The sequence below is a fragment of the Galeopterus variegatus genome, unplaced genomic scaffold (assembly GCF_000696425.1).
Source record: "Galeopterus variegatus unplaced genomic scaffold, G_variegatus-3.0.2 Scaffold2065, whole genome shotgun sequence".
Lineage (NCBI taxonomy): Eukaryota > Metazoa > Chordata > Mammalia > Dermoptera > Cynocephalidae > Galeopterus > Galeopterus variegatus.
Window position 1 is genome coordinate 139,575 of NW_007728176.1, and position 21,662 is coordinate 161,236.

The 21,662-nt window shown below is 39.3% G+C and overlaps 1 protein-coding gene and 1 non-coding gene across 4 annotated transcripts in view; one reads left to right on the forward strand and one right to left on the reverse strand.

Moving 5' to 3' along the window:
- FAM69A (family with sequence similarity 69, member A) overlaps positions 1-21,662 on the reverse strand; it is a 50,584-nt gene that overhangs the window by 4,934 nt on the left and 23,988 nt on the right. For all 3 annotated transcript variants that reach the window (XM_008580327.1, XM_008580328.1, XM_008580326.1), the window contains one exon: positions 1,785-1,892. In XM_008580327.1, the coding sequence (XP_008578549.1) occupies positions 1,785-1,892 (108 nt within the window). The remainder of the gene's footprint in view (positions 1-1,784; positions 1,893-21,662) is intronic.
- TRNAI-GAU lies at positions 11,584-11,658 on the forward strand. The gene has a single exon. It is a non-coding gene; the product is annotated as a tRNA-Ile (tRNA).

A 21,662-nucleotide genomic window follows, 5' to 3' on the forward strand; every position in this document is an offset into this window, starting at 1 on the left:
CCACGCCTCGCTCAGCCAGTGAGCGGGAGCCGGTCTGTACGTGGGATCCGAACCCTCGGGCGGGAGCGCCGCCGCGCTTCCCAAGCGGCGCACTATCCAGTGTGCCACCGGGCCGGCCCATGGTCTTTCTGTTCTTTGAACCTAACATGCTTGTTCTTGCTTCATGACCTGCTTCACCTGCTGTTGGTTCTGCCTGTGACGTACTCTCTCATGTTCATGTGACTGGCTCCTTCACCTCATTCAAGTCTCAGCTCAGATGTCACCTTAGAAAGTCTTTCTGACCCCATGTCTAAAACAGATTCCTCTTCCACCCCCAGGTCACCTCTAACTGATTACTCTGTTTTACTTTCCTCATAGCCTTTAGCACTGTCTGAAATGATCTTATTTACTGATTGATTCATTTGTTACCTGTCTTCTCTCACATTAGGAATGTAAGGCACGGAGGCCAGAGGCTTTGTCTATCTTGTTCCCCGTGGTCTCTCCCACTGCCTCAAACAGTACCAGGCATACAGCAGACACTCAAATGTTGGACTTTGTTTTAGAAATCCTCTTAAATATGATTAATACCGTCAACTTAAAAATTATTTTATAATTCTATAAGAGCAATGCTTATATTATATTGGAAAATTTAGAAATAATAAGATGAAAGTAAAAATGTAATTTTCCACTGCCCAAAGATATTTTGTTGTATTTTCTTCTAGTCCAACAGTATCCTATTTTGATTTATATTTCTTTGATAAGTAGAACTTTTTTCCATTATGTTTATCATCTGTTTGTAGTTCTTTTGTGATTTAGCTCATCCTGTCCTTTGTTCATGCCTGTAATTCAATTCTTCATTCATGTATGAATGCAAATGTTATCGTAGAAAGGTATTCCCTGAAGACCTACCTATCAATTCACCCTGTGTATCTCCTATATAGAACATACCATATTCCATAATTATTTTATTTTATTTTATTTTTTTTTTGTCCTTTTTGAGACCGGCCGCACCATGCTCAGCCAGTGAGCGCACTGGTCATCCCTATATAGGGTCCGAACCCGCGGTGGGAGCGCTGCTGCACTCCCAGCGCCGCACTTTCCCGAGCGTGCCACGGGCTCGGCCCCATAATTATTTTATTTGTTTATCTATACACTGTTTCTCCCACCTCTCTAAGATAATGTAAAGTACATAAGGGAACTAATCTGATCTATCTTAATCACCATTGTATTCCTAGTAACTAAAACAGTGTCTGGAATATACTGGGGATAGGGGAATAATAAATATGCATTGAATGAATAAATTAAAGCATGCAAAATTGAAATACATATAATGTCCTAAAGCTCTGGTTCAAGAATTTTTTTTTTTTTTTAATATAAAGATGACCAGTAAGGGGATCTTAACCCTTGACTTGGTGTTGTCAGCACCACACTCACCCAGTGACCTAACCGGCCATCTCTATATGGGATCCGAACCCGTGGCCTTGGTGGTATCAGCACCGCACTCTCCCGAGTGAGCCACGGGCCGGCCCCTCAAGAACTCTTTTTTTTTTTCCTTTTTTGTCTTTTTTCGTGACCAGCAACGGGATCGCAACCCTCGGTGTTGCCCCCGCCCCTCGCTCAGCCAGTGAGCGGCCGGTCTGTATGTGGGATCCGAACCCTCGGTGGGAGCGCTGCTGCGCTTCCCAAGCGGCGCACTGTAGCAGTGCGCCACCGGGCCGGCCCAGAACTCTTTTAATAATGCCTTTAGTTTAAGGTAAAATTAGTGGACACTGTCATTCTGGAATGTTTGTTTATAATGTTCATACCTGATTGTTGGGCTTGGTGGATAAGCATTTTCCAAAGTAAAGAGTTTCTGTAACGCAAAGACTATTACATGCGGGCCCATCAATAACTCCAGTCTTGTACTTGTCACACTAAAAACCAGGAAATAAAAAAGTAGTTAACAGAAAAATGTTCATAAGAAGAAACATAAAAAAGATATCATAAAGAGATATCTATATCCATTAAGAGAAGGTTCTATGACGAAAAAAACTCAGGCTTTGGATTTAGACAGACCTATATTTGAATACGAGCTGTCACTTACTAGCTATATGATGATGAGAGAGCTAGTTGCTACTGACTGGGGTGTGCACGGGAGTTTGAAACAATTTTCCCCACTAATGGTCCGAGGTGGTATGGGACCTGATACAGTCTGGATATGTTTGTTCTCCCTAAGCTCACGTTGAGGTCTGATCCCCGATGTAGCAGTGTTGGGAGTCTAGTGAGAAGTGTTAGGGTTATGGGGGCGGATCCCTCATGAATAGATTAATACCCTCCCTGGGCGAGGGGTGGTGAGTGAATTTTCACTCTATTAGTTGTTTGTTAAACGATGCCTGGCACCTCCTTCCCTCTCTCTTGCTTCCTCTCTCTCCATGCAATCTCCTTGCACCCACTGGCTGCCCCGCCACTTTCTGCCTTCCGCTGTGAGTAGAAGCAGACTGAAGCTCATGCCAGTCACAGATGCCCCACAATTGTGAGCCAAATAAATAACCTCTTTTCTTTACCAGTCTCAGGTGTTCTGTTACAGCAACACAAAAAATTGACTAAGACAGTATACACCCAAGAATAGAGGCACTCTATTTTAAAAAATGGCTCTGGTTTTAAAATAAATGAAAAACTTTAAAAAAATAATTTAAAGTAACAAGAGAAAGTTGCCTTTGTCATCCTGTTATCCTTTAGATCACCCCCAAACAAAAAAGAAAATAAGAAAAAGAAATGCAAACTCTGTCTTTGATAAAATAAGGTACCAATGTAACCATGGGCACAATAAATGATGACTTGCCAAATTCAGTGGAGATTACACCAGAGCCCAGAAATATGCTGAGATTAAATTCCTGTTGTAGCCTCAGTTCTCAGACAAAGTTGGCAGGGGACCAAAGTTAGGTGGTACATCTGAGGAGCAGAACCACCACTGGTTTGCAACAAAGGTTTTACGGAGCACAAGCTGTGGGTACTTCTCAGGACTCCATCTGGCAACATGAACAAAGCAGGACAAAGCAGGCCTGAATGATAAAATTTTTAAAAATGTTATCTTTGTTGGAAGCAATCTGTTAATGAAGTAGGGTTGGGAGAGACTGTTATTGGGCAGCCTATAGTTGCTGGGAAGATATATAAGCTAAACCAATCTGTGAGTGTGTCTGTTTCTCTGTCTCACCTTCTCTCTCCCTCCCTCTCTCTCTCCCTCCCTCCCTCTCTCCCTCCCTCCCTCTCTCCCTCTCTCTCTCTCTTTCTCTTTCTCTCTCTCTCTCTCACACACACACACACACACAGACACACACACACACACACACACACACACACACACACACACACACGGCCACAAGCAGCTTCACTACAATCTCAGTTCCCAGAAGGAACTCATTTCACTCGGTAATGAGTAATAATCAAAAGAAAACAAGCAAAAGATCTATATAGCAAATCTACAAGAATTAGGAGGAAAGGAATAGGAAAAGCAAATGTTAAAGAAGTTTTCCAGAAAAATGTTGCTATGAAGCAGACCAAACATGTTGCTATAAATTCAAGGACTTACCAAAACAGTTTAAAATAAGACCTCAAAGCAGACCAAATGATGAGGCAACAGAAGGAAATGTAAAATAAGCTACCAGAACTCAGAAAGGAAGGAAAAGAATCCTAGAAATAAAAGCCACATTATAAATGGGGGTGGGAGTAGGAAGAAGAACAGAGAAGGATAAAAACTCAGCAAGACTTAGGAGTAGGGGCCGAGCCCGTGGCGCACTCGGGAGACTGCAGCAGCGCTGGGAGTGCAGCAGTGCTCCCGCCGCGGGTTCGGATCCTACATAGGGATGACCGGTGTGCTCACTGGCTGAGCGCGGTGCGGCCGGTCTCAAAGAAAAAAAAAAAAAAAGACTTAGGACTAGATAAAGAAAAATGAGCAAGTGGTGCTGCTAATACCCAGGTCCAGGGTTCAATCCCTGTACTGGCTAGCCACCCAAAAAAAAGAAAAAAAAAAAAGCGAGCAAAATGAAATGAAAATTTAAAAAGAACTGAAATGAATTTGAGATTAATTTATGGATAGAGAAGAAAAAAGATATCCAGAATGTGCAAAAGAGGAAGAATGGGAACAAGTGGTAAAGAAAAAACTATGTGAAGTAGAATTCAAGGAAACAACATATAAATGAATCTGGTGTTTTTTGTTTTTATTTTTGTTCTGGTGGCTGGCCAGTATGGGGATCCGAACCCTCAACCATGAACATGATATAAATGAAAGAACACTTTAATCACTGATTGAAAGGAAATACAATATCCCAAGAAAAACTGATATGAATGACCCCTGTAACATACACAACTGAAGTTTACTGGACATCAAAAATAAATAATCCTTCCAGCATCCAGGCAAAAAGAGCAAAGCACCTTTTAGGGGAATTCAATCAGACTGGCCCCAGGTTCTCCACAGCCACAATCAATGGTAGACAACCGTGGTGCAATGCCAGCAAAGTCTTTGGGAAAGGAAGTGTGACTTGTCTGTGTCCTAATTTTCTCGTCTTTACAAAGGGATGTTAATAGTACTTGATTTATAGCATTATCATGAGGATTAGATGGTATAATAAGTATAGATCACCTGTGACTTTAATAAGTGCTCAATGGTAGCTATTATTATTTTACATAGCCACACATTTTCTTTCAAAGTAAAAGGCATCAAATGTTTTTGAACATATAAGGTTCGGAGATTATAATTACTATTAGCATCTCTTGAAGAAATTATTAGAGAATGACTTCCAGCCAACCAAGAGATGAATGGAGAAACTGAATGTGGAAGCCAGTTGAAATGTAAGACTGGGATGAAAACAGGCCTGAGAATTGAATTAATAATAACTGTTAATACAATACCTGACAGTCACTAGATGCTTACTGTGTGCCAGGCACTGTTCCAAGAGCTATAATTCATTATTATGACAACAACCCTGGGAGGGAACCTATTGTTATATCCATTATAAATATAAGAAAACAAATATCTGTTAAGTAACTTGTTCATGGCTACAAAATGATAAAGCAAGGATTCCAACCCAGGCTGTCTGGCTCCAGAGCCCATTCTCTTAATCACTGCTGAATATTGTTCAGAATGGCACAGGCTCTTCACACCTGCCCACTGGGCCCGCCTACCAACACTCCCTACAGTTTGCTGTGAGGATAGGGATAGCCTTGATAGAGATCAAGAGCCCTGCTGATGTGCAGAGTTCACTGTCAACACCTGTAAGCCGTTACCCTTCAGCTACCAAAAGTAGAGAAGTTCTTAGATGAGCCCTTGACCATGACCTGCTTTAGGAGGAGCACAGCAATTTAGTTCCCGGACTCAAGTGTGGGTGCCACATGGGAAGATGTTCAGTGCCTTTCTTCCATCTGGTCAACCTCTGGGGACTTTTAGGAAATGCAGAACCATTTGTTTGGCATATGTGCTTGGTAGCAGATGGCCAGCAATTTCACTGGCATGTTTCTTCATTGATGCAAAGGTGATGGGAGTTCTGAGGCTTCACTCAGGAGCTTGAGTAAAACCTCCTGTAGGTACAGTTTAGTGTTTCCAAGAAATTTAAATCATACAGACCACATTCTCTGACCACAATAATTTTTTTTTTAATTTGGGGAAAAAAATTCAGGTTGAAGTCCCCTAACTCAAACATGGTCCATTGCAAAAGAAATGAGAAAATGAAATGACTGAAAAACTGTAAAGGCTAAAAAAAAGTAAAAACAAACAGATATGTTTGGAAACTAAAAAGCTCATTCCTAAATAATGTGTGGGTTAAAGTAGAAATCACAATAGATGTTTAAAGCTGAACAACAAAGATATACATCTCAAAACCTGTGGGAGGCAACTGATGCAGTTCTTAGAGGGAAATTTGCAGCTTTAAATGCAATAATAAAAAACCAAGAGGGCCGGCCCCATGGCTCACTCGGGAGAGTGCTGCACTGGTAGTACCGAGGCCGCGGGTTCGGATCCTATATAGGGATGGCCGGTGCACTCACTGGCTGAGTGTCGTGCAGACTATACCGTGCCGAGGGTTGTGATCCCCTTACTGGTCAGAAACAAACAAACAAACAAACAAAAAAACCCCAGGAGACTGTACATAAATAAGCACTCAACTAAAGCAGCTTTAAAAACCCTAAAGATAACAACAGAGTAAACTTCAAAAGGTAGTAGAATAATTAATAAAGAAATTAATGAAAAAATCCCAACAATATCAAAAGCTAGTTCTTTGAAAACTTTAACAAAAAAGATAAACCTCTAGCAAGACTGATCATGAGAAAAAATGAGGTGGCACAAATAAATATTATTAGGAAAGGAAAAGGTAGTGATAGTGAAAAATACAAAAAATACTATGGTGATATATTAGAAATAGAGAATTTCTCTAGAAAAAAATAAAAAAATAATGCAAGAAGAAATAGAAAAGCTAAGTAACACTAATAAACATCTTAAAAAATTGAACTAGTAACCAAAAATCTTTCCCTTCAAAGAAAGCTGGCCAAGGTACATTTTTGGGAGGACCTCAGGATGCCATCAGGATGTAGTACTATTTGTAAGAGTGGAACATGGGTAACAATGTAAATGCCCATCAACAGGAAAATGGTTGAATAAATTGTGTGGTATATTCATAGAATGAAATACTTTACAGTGATTAAATGAAAGAACTAGGCCCATCTATATCGACATGGAAAAATCTTAACATAATGTTAAGTAGAAAAAGTTGCGGAATATGTATAGTTTAGGACCATTTATTGAAGTTTAAAAACAAGCAAAGCAATACTATATATTGCTTATGTACCCATATGCAAGTAGTGAAAGTATAAAAACATGAAGGCAAGGACTCCCACCAAATTCAAGATAGTGGTTACTCTGAGGAGGGAGAAAGCAGGATATTGGGGAGGATAAGGAAAGCTTTTATCATACCTATAGTGTTTTACTTCTTTTTCAAAATGAAGTAAATATGGAAGAGATTAAGATTTGTTAAGAAGGTGGTAGGGGGCCGAACCGGTGGCGCACTGCTACAGTGCGCCGCTTGAGAGCGTGGTGGTGCTCCCGCTGAGGGTTCGGATCCCACATACAGACCGGCCGCTCACTGGCTGAGCGAGGTATGGGCGCGACACCAAGGGTTGCGATCCCGTTGCCGGTCCCGGTCTGGTACGGGCGCGACACTGAGAGTTGCGATCCGTTGCCGGTCACGAAAAAAGACAAAAAGGAAAAAAAAAAAAAAAAAGAAGGGGGTAGGGACATGAGTGTCATTTTGTTTTCTGTATGCCAACATTGTTCTAAGTGATCTGCATGTGTATCTCTTTAATCCTCACAATCTTCCTATAGATTAGACATTATCATTATCTTCATTTTATTGATAAAGAAACTGAAGCAAAGGAAGAGAAGAGGTGAAGAAATAGGTTAATGGTGGAGCTGGAATCTGAGCCCAGACAACCTGCCTCCAGAGCCTGTGCTTTTAACCAGTGAGGTAAAACAACTAGAATTACGTATGTTGGAGAAGAACATGCAGAGGTTTAATAACCGCTGGGTCAAATGCCGCTCCCCAGAGTTTCCACTAGAGGTCTCTCTGGTATATCCCATCCCCTCCACACAAGCAACTCAAAACAGGGCTGGGACTTTCATCTTTGTTTCCTTAGGACTTTGCACAATGCCTGACACACAATCAAATACATATAAAAAGCACCTGTCAAATGGATGAATGAGTGAAGTATATGCTGGGTTTTTATCCAGAAGTTGGGCATTCTGTTATGAACAACTTCTGGGATAGGACTTAAAGAGCCATCATCTTCAACTTCCTGATCTTGGGCTCCTGAATCCCGAGAACACTTTATCATGAACTCTGTTTAAGGTCAAGACTTAAAAACGGCCCTTTCCACAACACCCATCTTCCAATGACTAATCTAGAGGCTGTATATTTCTTTGCTGAGCCTATATTCTCCCCCTCTTCTTTCCTCATATTCCCAAATCTAACATCATTTGTGTTCATGTTATCTTCCCTGCTAGAAAGTAAGATGATTTGAAGGCAAGAGACTTGGTCACATCAATCTTTGAATTTCCCCTTCTCTCTAGCACACAGCACAGTTTGGTTTTTAAGTGTTCAGTAAATGGTTATTAAATAACCAAAACAAAGAACATAGTGGTTTTGGTTTTTAAGCCTCATTGTGGATAAAATTAATACCTTTCCATAATGTCTAAAACATTTTTTTTTTTAAAAAAAAGCACAAACCAGGTATCTTATTAGCAAACTGGTAAGCAGTGAAGATTAGTCTGGCATTCAGCTACAAGGATCAGATTCTTGTTTTGAGCAAAGGCTTCAAGCCAACCCTGCACAAAGAGGCAGTCACAAAGAACAGGCTCTCCAGCTTGTGGTTTCCATCACAAACAAAAACAAATTTCCCACACACTTGTAGGGAGAGGATGGTTGGCCACAAACTGTTTTGTTTTCAGGCAGAGCTATACACACAAACTATAATCACTTTCAGTAATATGATCTTCTAAATAAAAAGACAGAAATTATAGAGAATGTCCAACTTTACAATAGGATAATCAGCAGAAAACATCAAAGGTTTTTCCAGTCCTAAGATTTTTTTTTTACTGTGATGATTCTAAACACCTCTTTTCTTGCACATACATCATAGTACCAGAGGATGGCACTCTTTGGCTTTATTTTACAAAACCCACCTGTGTTGAAGGAATAATTTCATAAACTATGGGAACTGTACTGCAAAGTGGCAATAACAATGAACAGGTATACAGTACTAAGTTTTAAATAATTTTCTAAGATCCATGTTCTAGACAAACTTATCAATTTTTCCTAAGGAAAAAAATAGCAGAATTGGTCCTTAACAATGCCTGAAAATCCTACATATGTCTCTAGTCAATATCCTCTCCTATTCCCTATATCAACTATTTTAAATCATCACCATTGTCTGCACTCCCACTTTTATCTTCAAATTCTCATTCTCTCCCTTTCTACTGACTTCTCTCTCTCAGCCATTAAAGGTCCTCAAATCTTTCTCCCTCTCTCTACACAGAGAGGAATCCTCTCCACTCTTTCCTTTCCTACCTTTCTTTTATAATGCCAATAACTTACTTTAACATTCTTCAGCACACACAGTATGATATTTTTGTGCAAGTTATAGTCAGGAAGCGTCTAATATCCTAATCAGGAATACACAGGTGCTTGGCTAGAGTTCTAATCAGAAAGCCAGTGCTCCAGAGGCAACTATTGTAAGTGCTTTATATTCCTTATCTTGATCAACATTGACCCATTTCTGAGATTTGATTAGAAAATTAGGATTTTATTGATGAAATCTGTGGTTTGTTAAATAGTGTAATAAATGTTAGAAGTGGACTATCACTGGTGAAATTAAAGGTATCTAGAATATGTGAATGAGATAAAATACAAGATATTTTATACCCTTTCATGAAGAAGTTATAAGAACCAGACGAGGCTATAATCTTTATCTTTAGAGAGGTACCCAGAGATAATCATTTTACAGTAGAGGTTCTCAGACTTTAGGGAGCTTCAGGTCACTGGCAGGGCTTGTTAAAACACAGATTGCTGGACCCTAATCTCAGAGTTTCTGACTCAGTTAAGCCTTGGGTGGGGCTAAAAATGTGCATTTATAGCAAATTCCCTGGTGATGCTGATGATGCTGGTCTAAGAGACCATATTTTGAGAATCCCTGGTTAAGAATTTCTAGTTGTCTGATGTTAATTATAAGGTAACAGAAGCCTGCCTCTGAAGTATCTTTGCTTTTGCCTTGAGTAAATCTTTTATGCAAGATGATAAAGCACCTAAAAGGAGAGAGTTAGAACTTTAATGGGTTTAAGACAGATTATATGAAACATTTTGTGTCTGCTTGCAAATAAATTTATTGCAAATAAGTAAGTGTTTTATGACTGAATAAATGTTTATATGTATAACAAATTTTTTCATTATAAACTGGTAATAAGGTAGTATGGGAGTAGTTAATCCTCATGTATACTAAACACTTTCAGTGGCTTCCACTTTTTCTTTCTTTCCTTCTTTCTTCTCAATCTCTAGCCTTTTATTTCTTTTTTTTGGTCTCATTACAGTGACATATTCAGTAAAATGTGGAATAGAAGTAAAGAGAATGTATATCCTTGCCTTCTTCCTGATCTAAGAGATAATATATTCAGACTTTCATCATTAAATATAATGTTGGCTATGGGTTTTTTGTAGATGTCTTTATCAGGTTGAGAAAGTTCCCTTCAATTTGCTAAGAATTTATTGAATTTTGTCAAATGTGTCTATTTAGATAATCATATAGTTTTTCTCTCTATTCCTTAAAGAAGGTGATAGATTTTCAAATGTTGAACCAACTTGTATTATAGGAATAAATCCTACTTTGTCAGGATCCATTATCTTTCAAATAGAATCTAAGGAGTGTGACTGACCAACTGGTTTAGGTCCATTTAAAATAATTTCTCAGCCAAAAGGTGGAAGCAACCTGAATGTCCATCAATGGATGAACAGATAAACAAAATGTGGTATAAATATACAATGGAATATTATTCAGCCTTAAAAAGTAAAATAATTCTGATATATACTATAACATGGATGAATCTTGAGGACATTATGACAATGAAATAAGTAGTCAAACTCATAGAAACAGAAAGTAGAATAGTGGTTTCCAGGGACTAGATGGGGGGAAAAGGGGAGTTGTTGTTTAATGGGTAGAGAGTTTCAGTTTTCTAGATCCCCAGTACCAGCCAACCACCAAATAAAAAAAGAAAAGAAAAGAAAAAAAAAAAAAAAAAAAGGAAGAGAGAGAGTTTCAGTTTTGCAAAAAGAAAAGTTACAGAGACAGTTGCACAACAATGTGAATATACTTAACACTACTGAATTATATACTTAAATATGGCTAAGATGGTAAATGTTCTCCAATTAAAAACAAAACAAAACACAACAAAAACCATTTCCCAGCACAGTTTCCAGAAACAGTAGTCTATATCCACTATCCACAGGTTTTTCCCCCATCCCAACTCAATCCAACACATTTTGACTTTTGACCCTCGTATAGTTTGTAAATACTCATAACACTTTTAACAATGAACTGTGACTTGCAAATTCAATTCTTATATTATTTGACGCCTCTCAGTATTTGTCCTTGTTGATCACGCTGTTTAAAAACTCTTTCCTAACTGGCATCTCATGTTTTTCTCCTTCTTCCCTGGCAACTCCTTATGAGTCTTCCATAAGGAGTTCTCTTCCTTTCTCACTATCTTAAAAATTATTGTTTTCCAGCGTTTTGTTCTACTTTCTTTGGGTTCTCTGTACACTGTCATGAATGCATTTATTCCCACAGCTCTGAGGAAACCTGGCTCTATCCCAGCCCAGACTTTTCTTCTGAGCTAAATATCCTAGAGCTTCCTGTGCACCTCTTGCCTCCATTTGGATCACCTGCAAGTACTCCACACTCAACCCATCCAAAACAGCTCACCGTCTCCTGCCCTCCTCTCCCCCAAGGGCTGTCCTCCTTTATTCCCTATCTCAGTGAAAGGAGCCATCATCCACTCAGGTACCAAGAGAGAAAACAGCAAGTTGTAGGGCTGGCCAGTTAGCTCACTGGGTTAGAGCGTGGTGCTGATACCACCAAGGTCAAGGGTTCGGATCCCCTTACTGGCCAGCCACTAAAAAGAAAAAAGAAAACAGTGAGCTGTCCTAAATTCCTTCTTTCTCAGCCCCCTAAATTCAAATGGTCACCAAGTGCTGGTGACCAAATTATCTCCTTCATAATCTTTGAAGCTGTTTCTTCCCCTCCATTCCCACTGCCAATGCCATAGCTTACACCCTCACCACTTTGTGCCTGGATTATTACAACTGCCATAAAACTGGTCTCCCTGCTTGTGATCTCTCCTTTCCAATCCACTCTCCACACTACAACTAGAGAAATTCTTCGGAAACATAAACCTGATCAGTTACTTCCCTGCTTATAAACTTCTATTGATTCCCTACAAATTCCTGAGGATAAAAGGCAAATTCCTTAACATGACATATCAGGTCTTTTATGATTTTGACTCTGCTTACTTCACCTCTGTAGACTGCCCCTCACATTCTCTGCCCCAGCCATGCTGTTCCTGGAATGTAGTATTATTTTGTATCTTTGAAGCCTTGCACCTGCCTCCTTCTGCCTGCAAGCTCATTCTTCAAAATTCAGCTCAGATGTAACCTTTTCTAGAAAGTCTTCGGGGACCTTCTCTGTTAGGGTTGCCCAGTAAAATACTGCAAAGGACATACTATTATTTGCTATTGGAAAAATTATTTGTTATTCACTGGCAATATTTGGGACATACTTATATTCAAAAAGGCATTCATGGTTTATTTTTAAATTCAAAGTGAACTGGGCACCCTGTATTTTTATTTGCTACATGTAGCAACCCTGCTCCCAGACTCAGTTATGTGCCCCTCCTTTTTATTTTTCCATATCCCCTACTGGTCTATAGCATCTTCAGTGCAGGACATGTCTCACCTCTGTATCCTCAGGCTTGAGCACAGTGCTGGTAAGCATATAATAAATGCTCAACTAAAATAACATGGTGTTTTATTGATGGCTTGTTTCTTCTAAGTTGGCTTTAACTCTAAGTCTGCTTATTGCTTCACAGGAATTATGCTAATAACAATGATACAAAATTATGTCTCAAGATTATGGTGAACATGATATAAAACAGTGCAGCATAACACATGAAGGCCACCAGAAATTTTACTATAATTTAAACAGTAATTTATCCTTAGAATAGGACTTAACGTTTGTCAAGATTTGAAATAAATTTGTTTAGTAAATATTTTTCTGTAAGTTCACAAAGAGATTGGTAACCTAACTTGAGTTGGCATAAAGGGAAAAGGGCTGTATTTTCCTTTAAAATAAAAAATTAAGTTTGTACTTTAAAAACAGTATGTTCCAAGTAGGATTGGTTCAGTACTTTTTGTTTGTTTGTTTTTTTTGGTGTCTGGCCAGTATGGGTACCCAAACCCTTGACCTCGGTCTTCTAACACAGTGCTCTAACCAACTGCGCTAACCAATCAACCTTTTCGGTACTTTTTAAATATATAGAATGATGGCACAAAATGAACCTGTCAAGTCAAATGATACTTGATCTTAAGCAAAGGCAAAGCTAAATCAAATACAGTTACTTATGTATTATTATCTAATTGAAAACATGATTCTGAATATCTTAAATTCAGTATATTTTAAGCTAGTTGTTTTAAGCAATAAACCACTATCACTAGAAATTGAATCTCAAAAGAGACTGTAATAAAATTTAGAGGCCCTTTCATTTTTTAATGCTTCCATTTTAAAGGATGTGCTCATATAATAGTCACAAAGGTTCACTAGAGAGGTGTAGTGAGTGATTCCTAATTATTATCTGGGTAGAACCTCAGAACTCTCAATCACAGAAGAACATGTTAGAAGATATCAATATTAAACAATGTTGTCCTGAGAAGTCCATAGAATGGAAATATTTCTCCCTGCCTCTTTTTTTCCTTTTTTATTTATAAAACGTATTTATATTCAGTCTCTTGTTTTTTTATTATTGCATTTAAAGCTGTAAATTTCCCTCTAAGAACTGCGTCAGTTGCCTCCCACAAGTTTTGAGATGTATATCTTTGTTGTTCAGTTTTAAGCATCTATTGTGATTCTACTTTAATCTACACATTATTTAGGAATGAGCTTTTTAGTTTCCAAACATATCTGCTTGTTTTTACTTTTTTTTTTTTTTTGCTTTTACAGTTTTTCAGTCATTTCATTTTCTCTTTTCTTTTGCAGTGGGCCATTTTTGAGCTGGGGGACTTTAACCTGAATTTGTTCCCCCAATTCAAAAAAAAATTATTTGTGGTCAGAGAATGTGGTCTATATGATTTAAATTTCTTGGAAACCCTAAACTATACCTACTGGAGGTTTCACTCAAGCTCCTGAGTGAGGCCTCAGAATGCCCACCATATGGAGTGGGAAATATGCTATGTCAAGGAAATCTCACCCACAGGGTCAAACTGTGCAAAATTTCTTTATGGTTAGACACCAAACAGGATTTGCTGAAATAACAAATGAATTAGTGATTTCTATAATTATAGAAAATGTACAATTAATTACATAACACATTATGCAATCAGCTTGGTGGAAAAAGAAAAAAACACAAGGAGAAAAAATGGATCCTACCAAGCACATTTAGCTAGGGTTAGTGATTGCTCTCATTTTTTTTTTTTTTTGTCTTTTTTCATGACCGGCAATGGATCGCAACCCTAAGTGTCATGCCCACACCGGACCGGGACCGGCAACGGGATCACAACCCTCAGTGTCGCGCCCGCACCTCGCTTTTTGTCTTTTTTCATGACCGGCAATGGATCGCAACCCTAAGTGTCACGCCCACACCGGACCGGGACCGGCAACGGGATCACAACCCTCAGTGTCGCGCCCGCACCTCGCTCAGCCAGTGAGCGGGAACCGGTCTGTATGTGGGATCCGAACCCTCGGCGGGAGCGCCGCCGCGCTCCCAAGCGGCACACTGTAGCAGTGCGCCACCGGGCCGGCCCTGCTCTCATTTTTTGAGAGCTGCCTCTAAACAAAGACAAGCAGAACACAGTTCTCATTCCTTACAACTTTCATGAGTTAATCCTGACTTTTCTGCATGTACCACCTCCACTTCATTTCCCTTCTCAGAGTTTTAAAAGCCTATTACCCATTTTACTAGGGTAAGCTCTAAATAACCAGTGTGAGAGTAGAAAGTTCCATATGTTTAACAAAACTGAAAACAAGAAACTTGAATTCAAATTGCAGATCAATGTACAATATGCAAAATTAATCCCAGTTTTGGATTCTGGCTTCCTAGAAGCTTAGATAAATTAAGAATCCCTCTAACTTTGTAGCATTACCCTATATCTTTTAACAAAAATTATCCATTGGGTAGAAAAAACATCTCAGGGAAATAATACTAATATTCTATAGTGATTTCCAATGTCCAAATGATAAAAACGATACTAAATTAGACTAATTCACACACAATACATAATTTATATAAAATACATACCAGATTTGTTCAACATTCTAAGTTTGTTTTTAAAATTTACTATAAAAGAGGAAACTACATTCATTTACAGGCTGCCAAAAGGCCTAACCAAGCCTGTGGTTCAGTGGCTACTTATGCATGGTTCCAGGAATTCTCTGGACTAATGTTTATCAGCATCTTGCTCTTTGGGATAAAAGTGCTAAGACAAACCTGGTTAAAGATTAGAAGGAGAAAGACTCTTTGGTGCCTTTCGAATTTCTTTCTATTCTGTAAGGCCCTGCATAAGTTCTTTCTCGGGGCCGGCCCGGCGGCACACTGCTACAGTGCGCCGCTTGGGAGCGCGGCGGCGCTCCCGCCGAGGGTTCGGATCCCACATACAGACCGGCCGCTCACTGGCTGAGCGAGGTGCGGGCGCAACACCAAGGGTTGTGCTCCTGTTGCCGGTCCCGGTCCGGTACGGGCGCGACACTGAGGGTTGCGATCCATTGCCGGTCACGAAAAAAGACAAAAAAAAGGAAAAAAAAAAAATAAGTTCTATCTCTTCTACAAAGTCTGTCTTCACTATTCTACCTACAATAATCTCTTTATTCATTGGAGCATTCTATCTGTAAATTTTTGTAGTACAACTACTTGTAGTATAAACTAAATCATTTAACCTGATGTGATGATTTTTTGATGTATCAACTTGGCTAGGCTATCATCCCTAGTTATTGAAGCAAACAATCTAGGTGTTGCTGTGAATGTATTTTGTAGATGACATTAAAGTTTATAATCAGCTGACGTTAAGAGGGATTATCCTAGATAATCTAGGTGGGTCTTATTCAATCAGTTGAAGGGCCTTAAGAGCAGAGCTGAAGTTTCCCTGATGAAGAAAAAATTCTAGGGCCAGGCCGTGGCTCACTTGGGAGAGCGTGGTGCTGATAACACCAAGGCCACAGGTTCAGATCCCTATATAGGGATGGCTGGTTTGCTCACTTGGGAGAGTGTGGTGCTGACAACACCAAGTCAAGGGTTAAGATCCCCTTACTGGTCATCTTTTTAAAAAAAAGAAAAAGAAGAAAAGAAAAAGTTCTACCTGTAGAAAGCAGCTTCAGCTCATGCCCAAGAGTTCTAGCCTGGCCTTCTTGACAGCCTACTCTATGGGTTTTGGGCTTGCTTACCCACAACTGCATAAGCCAAGTCTTTACAATAAATCTCCTTATATTAGCTTCTCTGGTTGAACCCTGACTGAAACATCTGATCACTCAAGGTCATGTGTGTGTGTGTGTGTGTGTGTGTGTGTGTGTGTGTGTGTGTGTCTTATCCTCCCAGTCAAACTCAAGGCCAAGAACTTGAGAATATAATGTAATAATAATAATAATAATAATAATTTACTGAGTACTTACTACGTGTCAGGCACAGTGTTAAATCTTTCAATACATGAACTCATTTTATACTTACTACCACCTGATGTGAGAGTATCATTAATCTCCATTTTACAAAGGCTAAGTAACTTGCCCAAGCTTATACAGTTCAGAAATGGCAAAGCTGGAACTCAAAATTAAAGCTCTTTTATTCCAACATTTATGTTCTTAACCACTACAATAGACATGACCCCTAACACACAAATGGAAGGGGAAAAAGACAGAGATGGACAGACAAGAAGAAATCTACGTAAGCCAAGATAGACCATGATTGTTAAACTGATGTAAACTGCTACCATGGAGTTAAAGCAAGCCAATGAAGTGAAGTCACTTACCCAACGTCATACAGTACATCACAAGAAAGGGTGAGGCTGGAGCTGACTCCAGCCTCGTCTTTTTTCCAACAGACTGACATGATAATAATGGTTGAGCTACTGATAACGAAGAAGTTCCTTGTGCTCAGTGGACTGTACAATTAACATCAAATATTGGTGTGACTAAAGTAATGAGACAGATTTTCATAAGCCACACATAAAACCATCAACCATCTTTCTCAAGCTTGTTCTCCTCTTAGGGCATTTGCACTCACTGTCCTTTCCTCTTAAATGCTTTTTGCCCAGATTTTCACATAATTGCTTCTTTCTCATCAGGTTCTAATTCAAAATGCCGTCTTTTCAGACCTTTAACTCCCTTTATTTTTCTCCCAATTTATATGTAATTATTATTTTAGGTATCTCATATTGGTGAAATTATACAATATTTGTCCTTTTGTGTCTGACATTTCACTTAGCGTAATGTTTTCAATATTCATCCATGTTGTAGCATGTGTGAGAATTTCATTTTTTAAAGGCTAAATAATAATATTGTATGTATTTACCATATTTTGCTTATCAATTTATCTGCTGATGGACATTGGGTTGTTTCTACGTTTGGGTTATTGTGAATAATACTACTACGAACACTGATGTACAAGTATCTCTTTTCAGTCCCTGCTTTCTTTTTTTTTTTTCCTTTTTTGTTTTTCGTGACCGGTAACAGGATCGCAACCCTCAGTGTTGCGCCTGTACCGCGACCGGCAACGGGATCGCAACCCTCGGTGTCGCGCCCGCACCACGCTCAACCAGTGAGCGGACCGGTCTCTATATGGGATCCGAACCCTCGGCGGGAGCGCCACCGTGCTCCCAAGCGCCGCACTCTACCGAGTGCGCCACCAGACCGGCCCTCAGTCCCTGCTTTCAATTCTTTTGGTATATGCCTAAAAGTGGAATTGCTGGATCATACAGTAATTCTATGTTTAATGTTTTGGAGAAGCTCTATACTATCTTACTGATTCTTTTTTATATATCACAATTCTCTGTTGAAATTGTTTTATCTATTTCCTCTGCCCTTTTTTCTATTTCACTGAACATGAACATAGTTATTTTTAAATCCTTTTTTTAGATGACTACAATATCTGGATCATCCATGGATCCGTTTCCAGTATCTGTGTTTATCTATTGATTTTTGGTCATGTTGTCTTCTCTTTTGTCCTTCCTTGTAACTTTTTACATAATGCCTCCAGAGCAGGTTTCCTTTCCCTCTACTAGGCACATGTAATGCTTGCTGACTGCATTATCCAATCAGGGGCTATGTTGAGTTGAGGTTGGACTGTAGCTCTGTTAAAGCTCAAGCTACATTTGGCTCATCCCCATTCCAAGGGCATAAAGCCCTCCAGGGTTTTCAACTGAGAGCCTGGCATTCACTGGTGCTTCTCTCTCTGGCAAGCTCATAACTCTAATCTGTATCTTGTGAGACTGCCAAAATGCCTGCTCTTCTTTTCAAAGGCTTTCCAGTGAGATTTGTAGCTTCCCATTCTGCAGAGCCCCAGAAACTGGCAAATGTCCCAATGGGATAACTGGCTGTATGCATGGAGTTCCCCTAATTTTCTACAAAGGCTCTGCTGGTTTCTTATGCCCAGCAGCAGCTCACTTCCAGTATGTAGTTCTGCTTCTCAGAACCCTGCCCATGCCCAGAATCAGCAAATTCCCCCCAAGTAAAAGAGGCTAAAAAGTTAGCTTACCATTCTGAGATTCTTTTAGTTCACCTTTAGGGTTCAGCCCTTCAGGGTCTCAGCCTGAAGCAGGGTATACCAGGGTTCCCACCCTTGGTTGGACCTGGACTGGATTTTTATTTCCCTAGCATCATAAGACTGTGTATTTCAGGGTCATACATATCTAGGTAAAAGCAGCCACAGAAACTAGTCTCATCTCTCTCAAATCTTATCCTCTGCCAGATCTTGATCAAATAATTCATCACTATTTTGTTAGCTCTTTGAAGCTTTAAAATATACTTTTAAAATATTTTTTTCTGCTTGCTTTTTAGTTCTAATCCCACAATCCTTATGAATATTCGTTCTGTCTTAGTTTCTTGCTACTGACCTTAGTATTACCAATTATGGTAAGTTTTAAGAACAAAATCCCAAATGCAGAGTAACAACAATTTTTTTTTAAAGCCAGCCTTAGGAAAATGATGTATTTTAGATTCAGAAAGCTTTTTCATCATTTTCAAGTTTTAGTTAAGATAATCATTAAATTATTCTAGGATTATGTTGTTTCCATTTCTTATAAATTAAAAGAAAATTAAAGTGAAAAATAATGAGGCACTTCAAATATAATTCACTCATGACGGAATACATACTAATATGTTCCTTACATTTTGAAAGATATTGTGTCACTATTTAAAAGCATATCCATTTCATTTAGACTTAATATCTTAGAACAGTATTTCTAACATCACCACATGATGTTAACAGTCTTTCTGGGAGGGTGGTGGTGGGGATGTATTTTCTTCTGATCAAGTATATTTGCTCTTGCTTGGAGGTGCATAACACACATTATTATATTACAGACTCTGAGAAGTCCCCAGTAAAGTAAGCTATTTGTCTTTGTTTAACCTTCTTTTTCTAAATATATCTGACCAAGAAAATACTTTATCCATGGAATACCTTTTAATGTGCCCCAATGCTCCTAGTTTGAGAAAGGTGGCCTAGAGGAAGGGAAATAAATATTTCAAATAGTTCTGGTTATTTGCATGTTATTGTAATTGGTTACGTAACTCCTGCTTCCTCCTTCTTTGCTGAAGGCGAGTAGCTGAGTTTTGTGGGGTTTTTTTTGTTAGCTTTCTTAAACATAACTTCTTCTGTCAGTCTTTTCTGACACAGGGCAGCAGAAGAATATTGAGCTTTGTATAGAAACAGAATTAGCATCAAATTATGGCTCTGTCATTTTGGGCCAATTCTTCTCTCTCTCTGGGCCACATTTATTTATCTGCAAAATGGGCTTGGGGTGGGATTGGGGGGTTCATAGTATTATTTTAAGGATTAATAACTTGTAAAGTGTCCAGTATGTTGACTGTCCCCAGCAGTTCCTCCGATCTTAAAATGCCTCAAGGATCTGGAATGGCCAATTGGAATGGACACAGGATTGACAAATTTGAACCTTGATATGGGACTCTTTGCTAACTCATTTCCTTGCTTGACTACTTAAGATACTATAACTCTTCTTTGCTAACTCATTTCCTCCCTTGATTACTGAAGAGACTGTAACTCTCCTGGGGAATAATGGTTTTTTTATCCCGACTGACAGAGAGCCTAGTATTAAACTGATTTGTATTTTCTCAGAACTTTGGGAAGCTTCAGGTCTCCCTGTCTTATGTTCCTATACCACTCGCTATAGTAATATTTATCTTACCTTACTGTAATTACTTATTTTCTTCCCTGCTCAGCTGTAAGTTTTATACAGTGAATGACATCTTGTTCCCTGCTATATGTACACACCTAGCACCACTGGCCTGATAAAGAGTAACCATTCGATAATTACAGAATCTTTAGTAAGTTATGATAATTGGGATCCTCAAAGTCATCATTATTAAAAATATAATTATGAGATGAAGTGTTTTAGTATTATCTATCTTAGAAGGTATTAGTAGAAAGCAAGGAGTTAAGTTTACTTGAATCCTCCTTATATTTTATATTTAAAATATAAGTGCTAGGGACCAACAATTAGTACTAGAAATCTTAGATTGATACAGTGATTTTCCTGAGATATATCCAATCATTAGGATAGAAATTAAATAATAAATACACCTATATGCTTTTTAGATAAATTTTGATATTCAAGAATGACTTCATTTATTCAAAAGATGTGCTCCAGAAAGACTGCATGTAAATAACACTTTTATACTCTATACATTTAAAAACCCATCTGATTAGAATAAACTAAACTTCTAATATATTTGAAAAACAACTCTTTGTAATGAGGATGCTCCCACACTAATTTATCTGTATTACATGTTTAGATTTCTGGATACTGGACTTTTCAAAGTGGTGAACACTCATACTAAGTCATATCAAAAAGCTAAGGAATTCGAGTTCCGGTCAGGATGGCAGAATAGGTGGTCCCCTGCATCACTCTCTCCTACAAATTAGCGAATTTACAACATAAAAATGTAACATCAGCCAAGCTGGGGCCACTGGAGCTCAGATGAAGAGGAGGAGAGACCTATGGAACTCATGAAAGTGGGAGAAACCATGCGGAGTTCATTAAGGCAGGAGAAACCACAATGCGAGAAAGGAAAAACTGCTTTCAGCGTTTCGGCCCATGGCTGCTTTAATGCTGGAGCGCATGGAGCAGGAGCCAGCAGAAGCTGCAGCTGTGCCTTTTAGATGGAGTTACTTGGAGGCAGAAGGCGAGAAGAGGACTTTGGTGGCCCCCAGGACAGCAAGACCACTAACAGGGTTCCCGTGGACCCACGCAGGAGTGAGGAGCCCGAACAGCTGAAAAAGGGGAGCCATTCAGAGGCCAGTGAGTCAACGCAGGGGACTGTTGCATGGCCCGCCCCATGGGAAGCGTTTGGCACACAGGCGGTGGGGGAGATGGGCCCACCGGGAAAATACTGGGATACAGCAAGGACTGCTGATCCTGGATCTCCAGAGGAGACTGGTCGGGAATGCAGAATTGCATGGGGTGCAGTTAGATGAAAGATTCAGGCCCAGATCAGAGTTTCTACACAACCCAGGTACATCCAGTCTCTGGAGAGCAAAAAGTACCTATAAGGTCAACCATTAAACCCTGAGCTGCACAAAAAGTCTTCCCTAGGGAATCAGCAGCAAAGCAGCAATTTAGCTCAACCACACAGCTCAAGTACTGGTTCCCACAGGAAGTTCCCCCATTTTAGAAGTAAGCAAA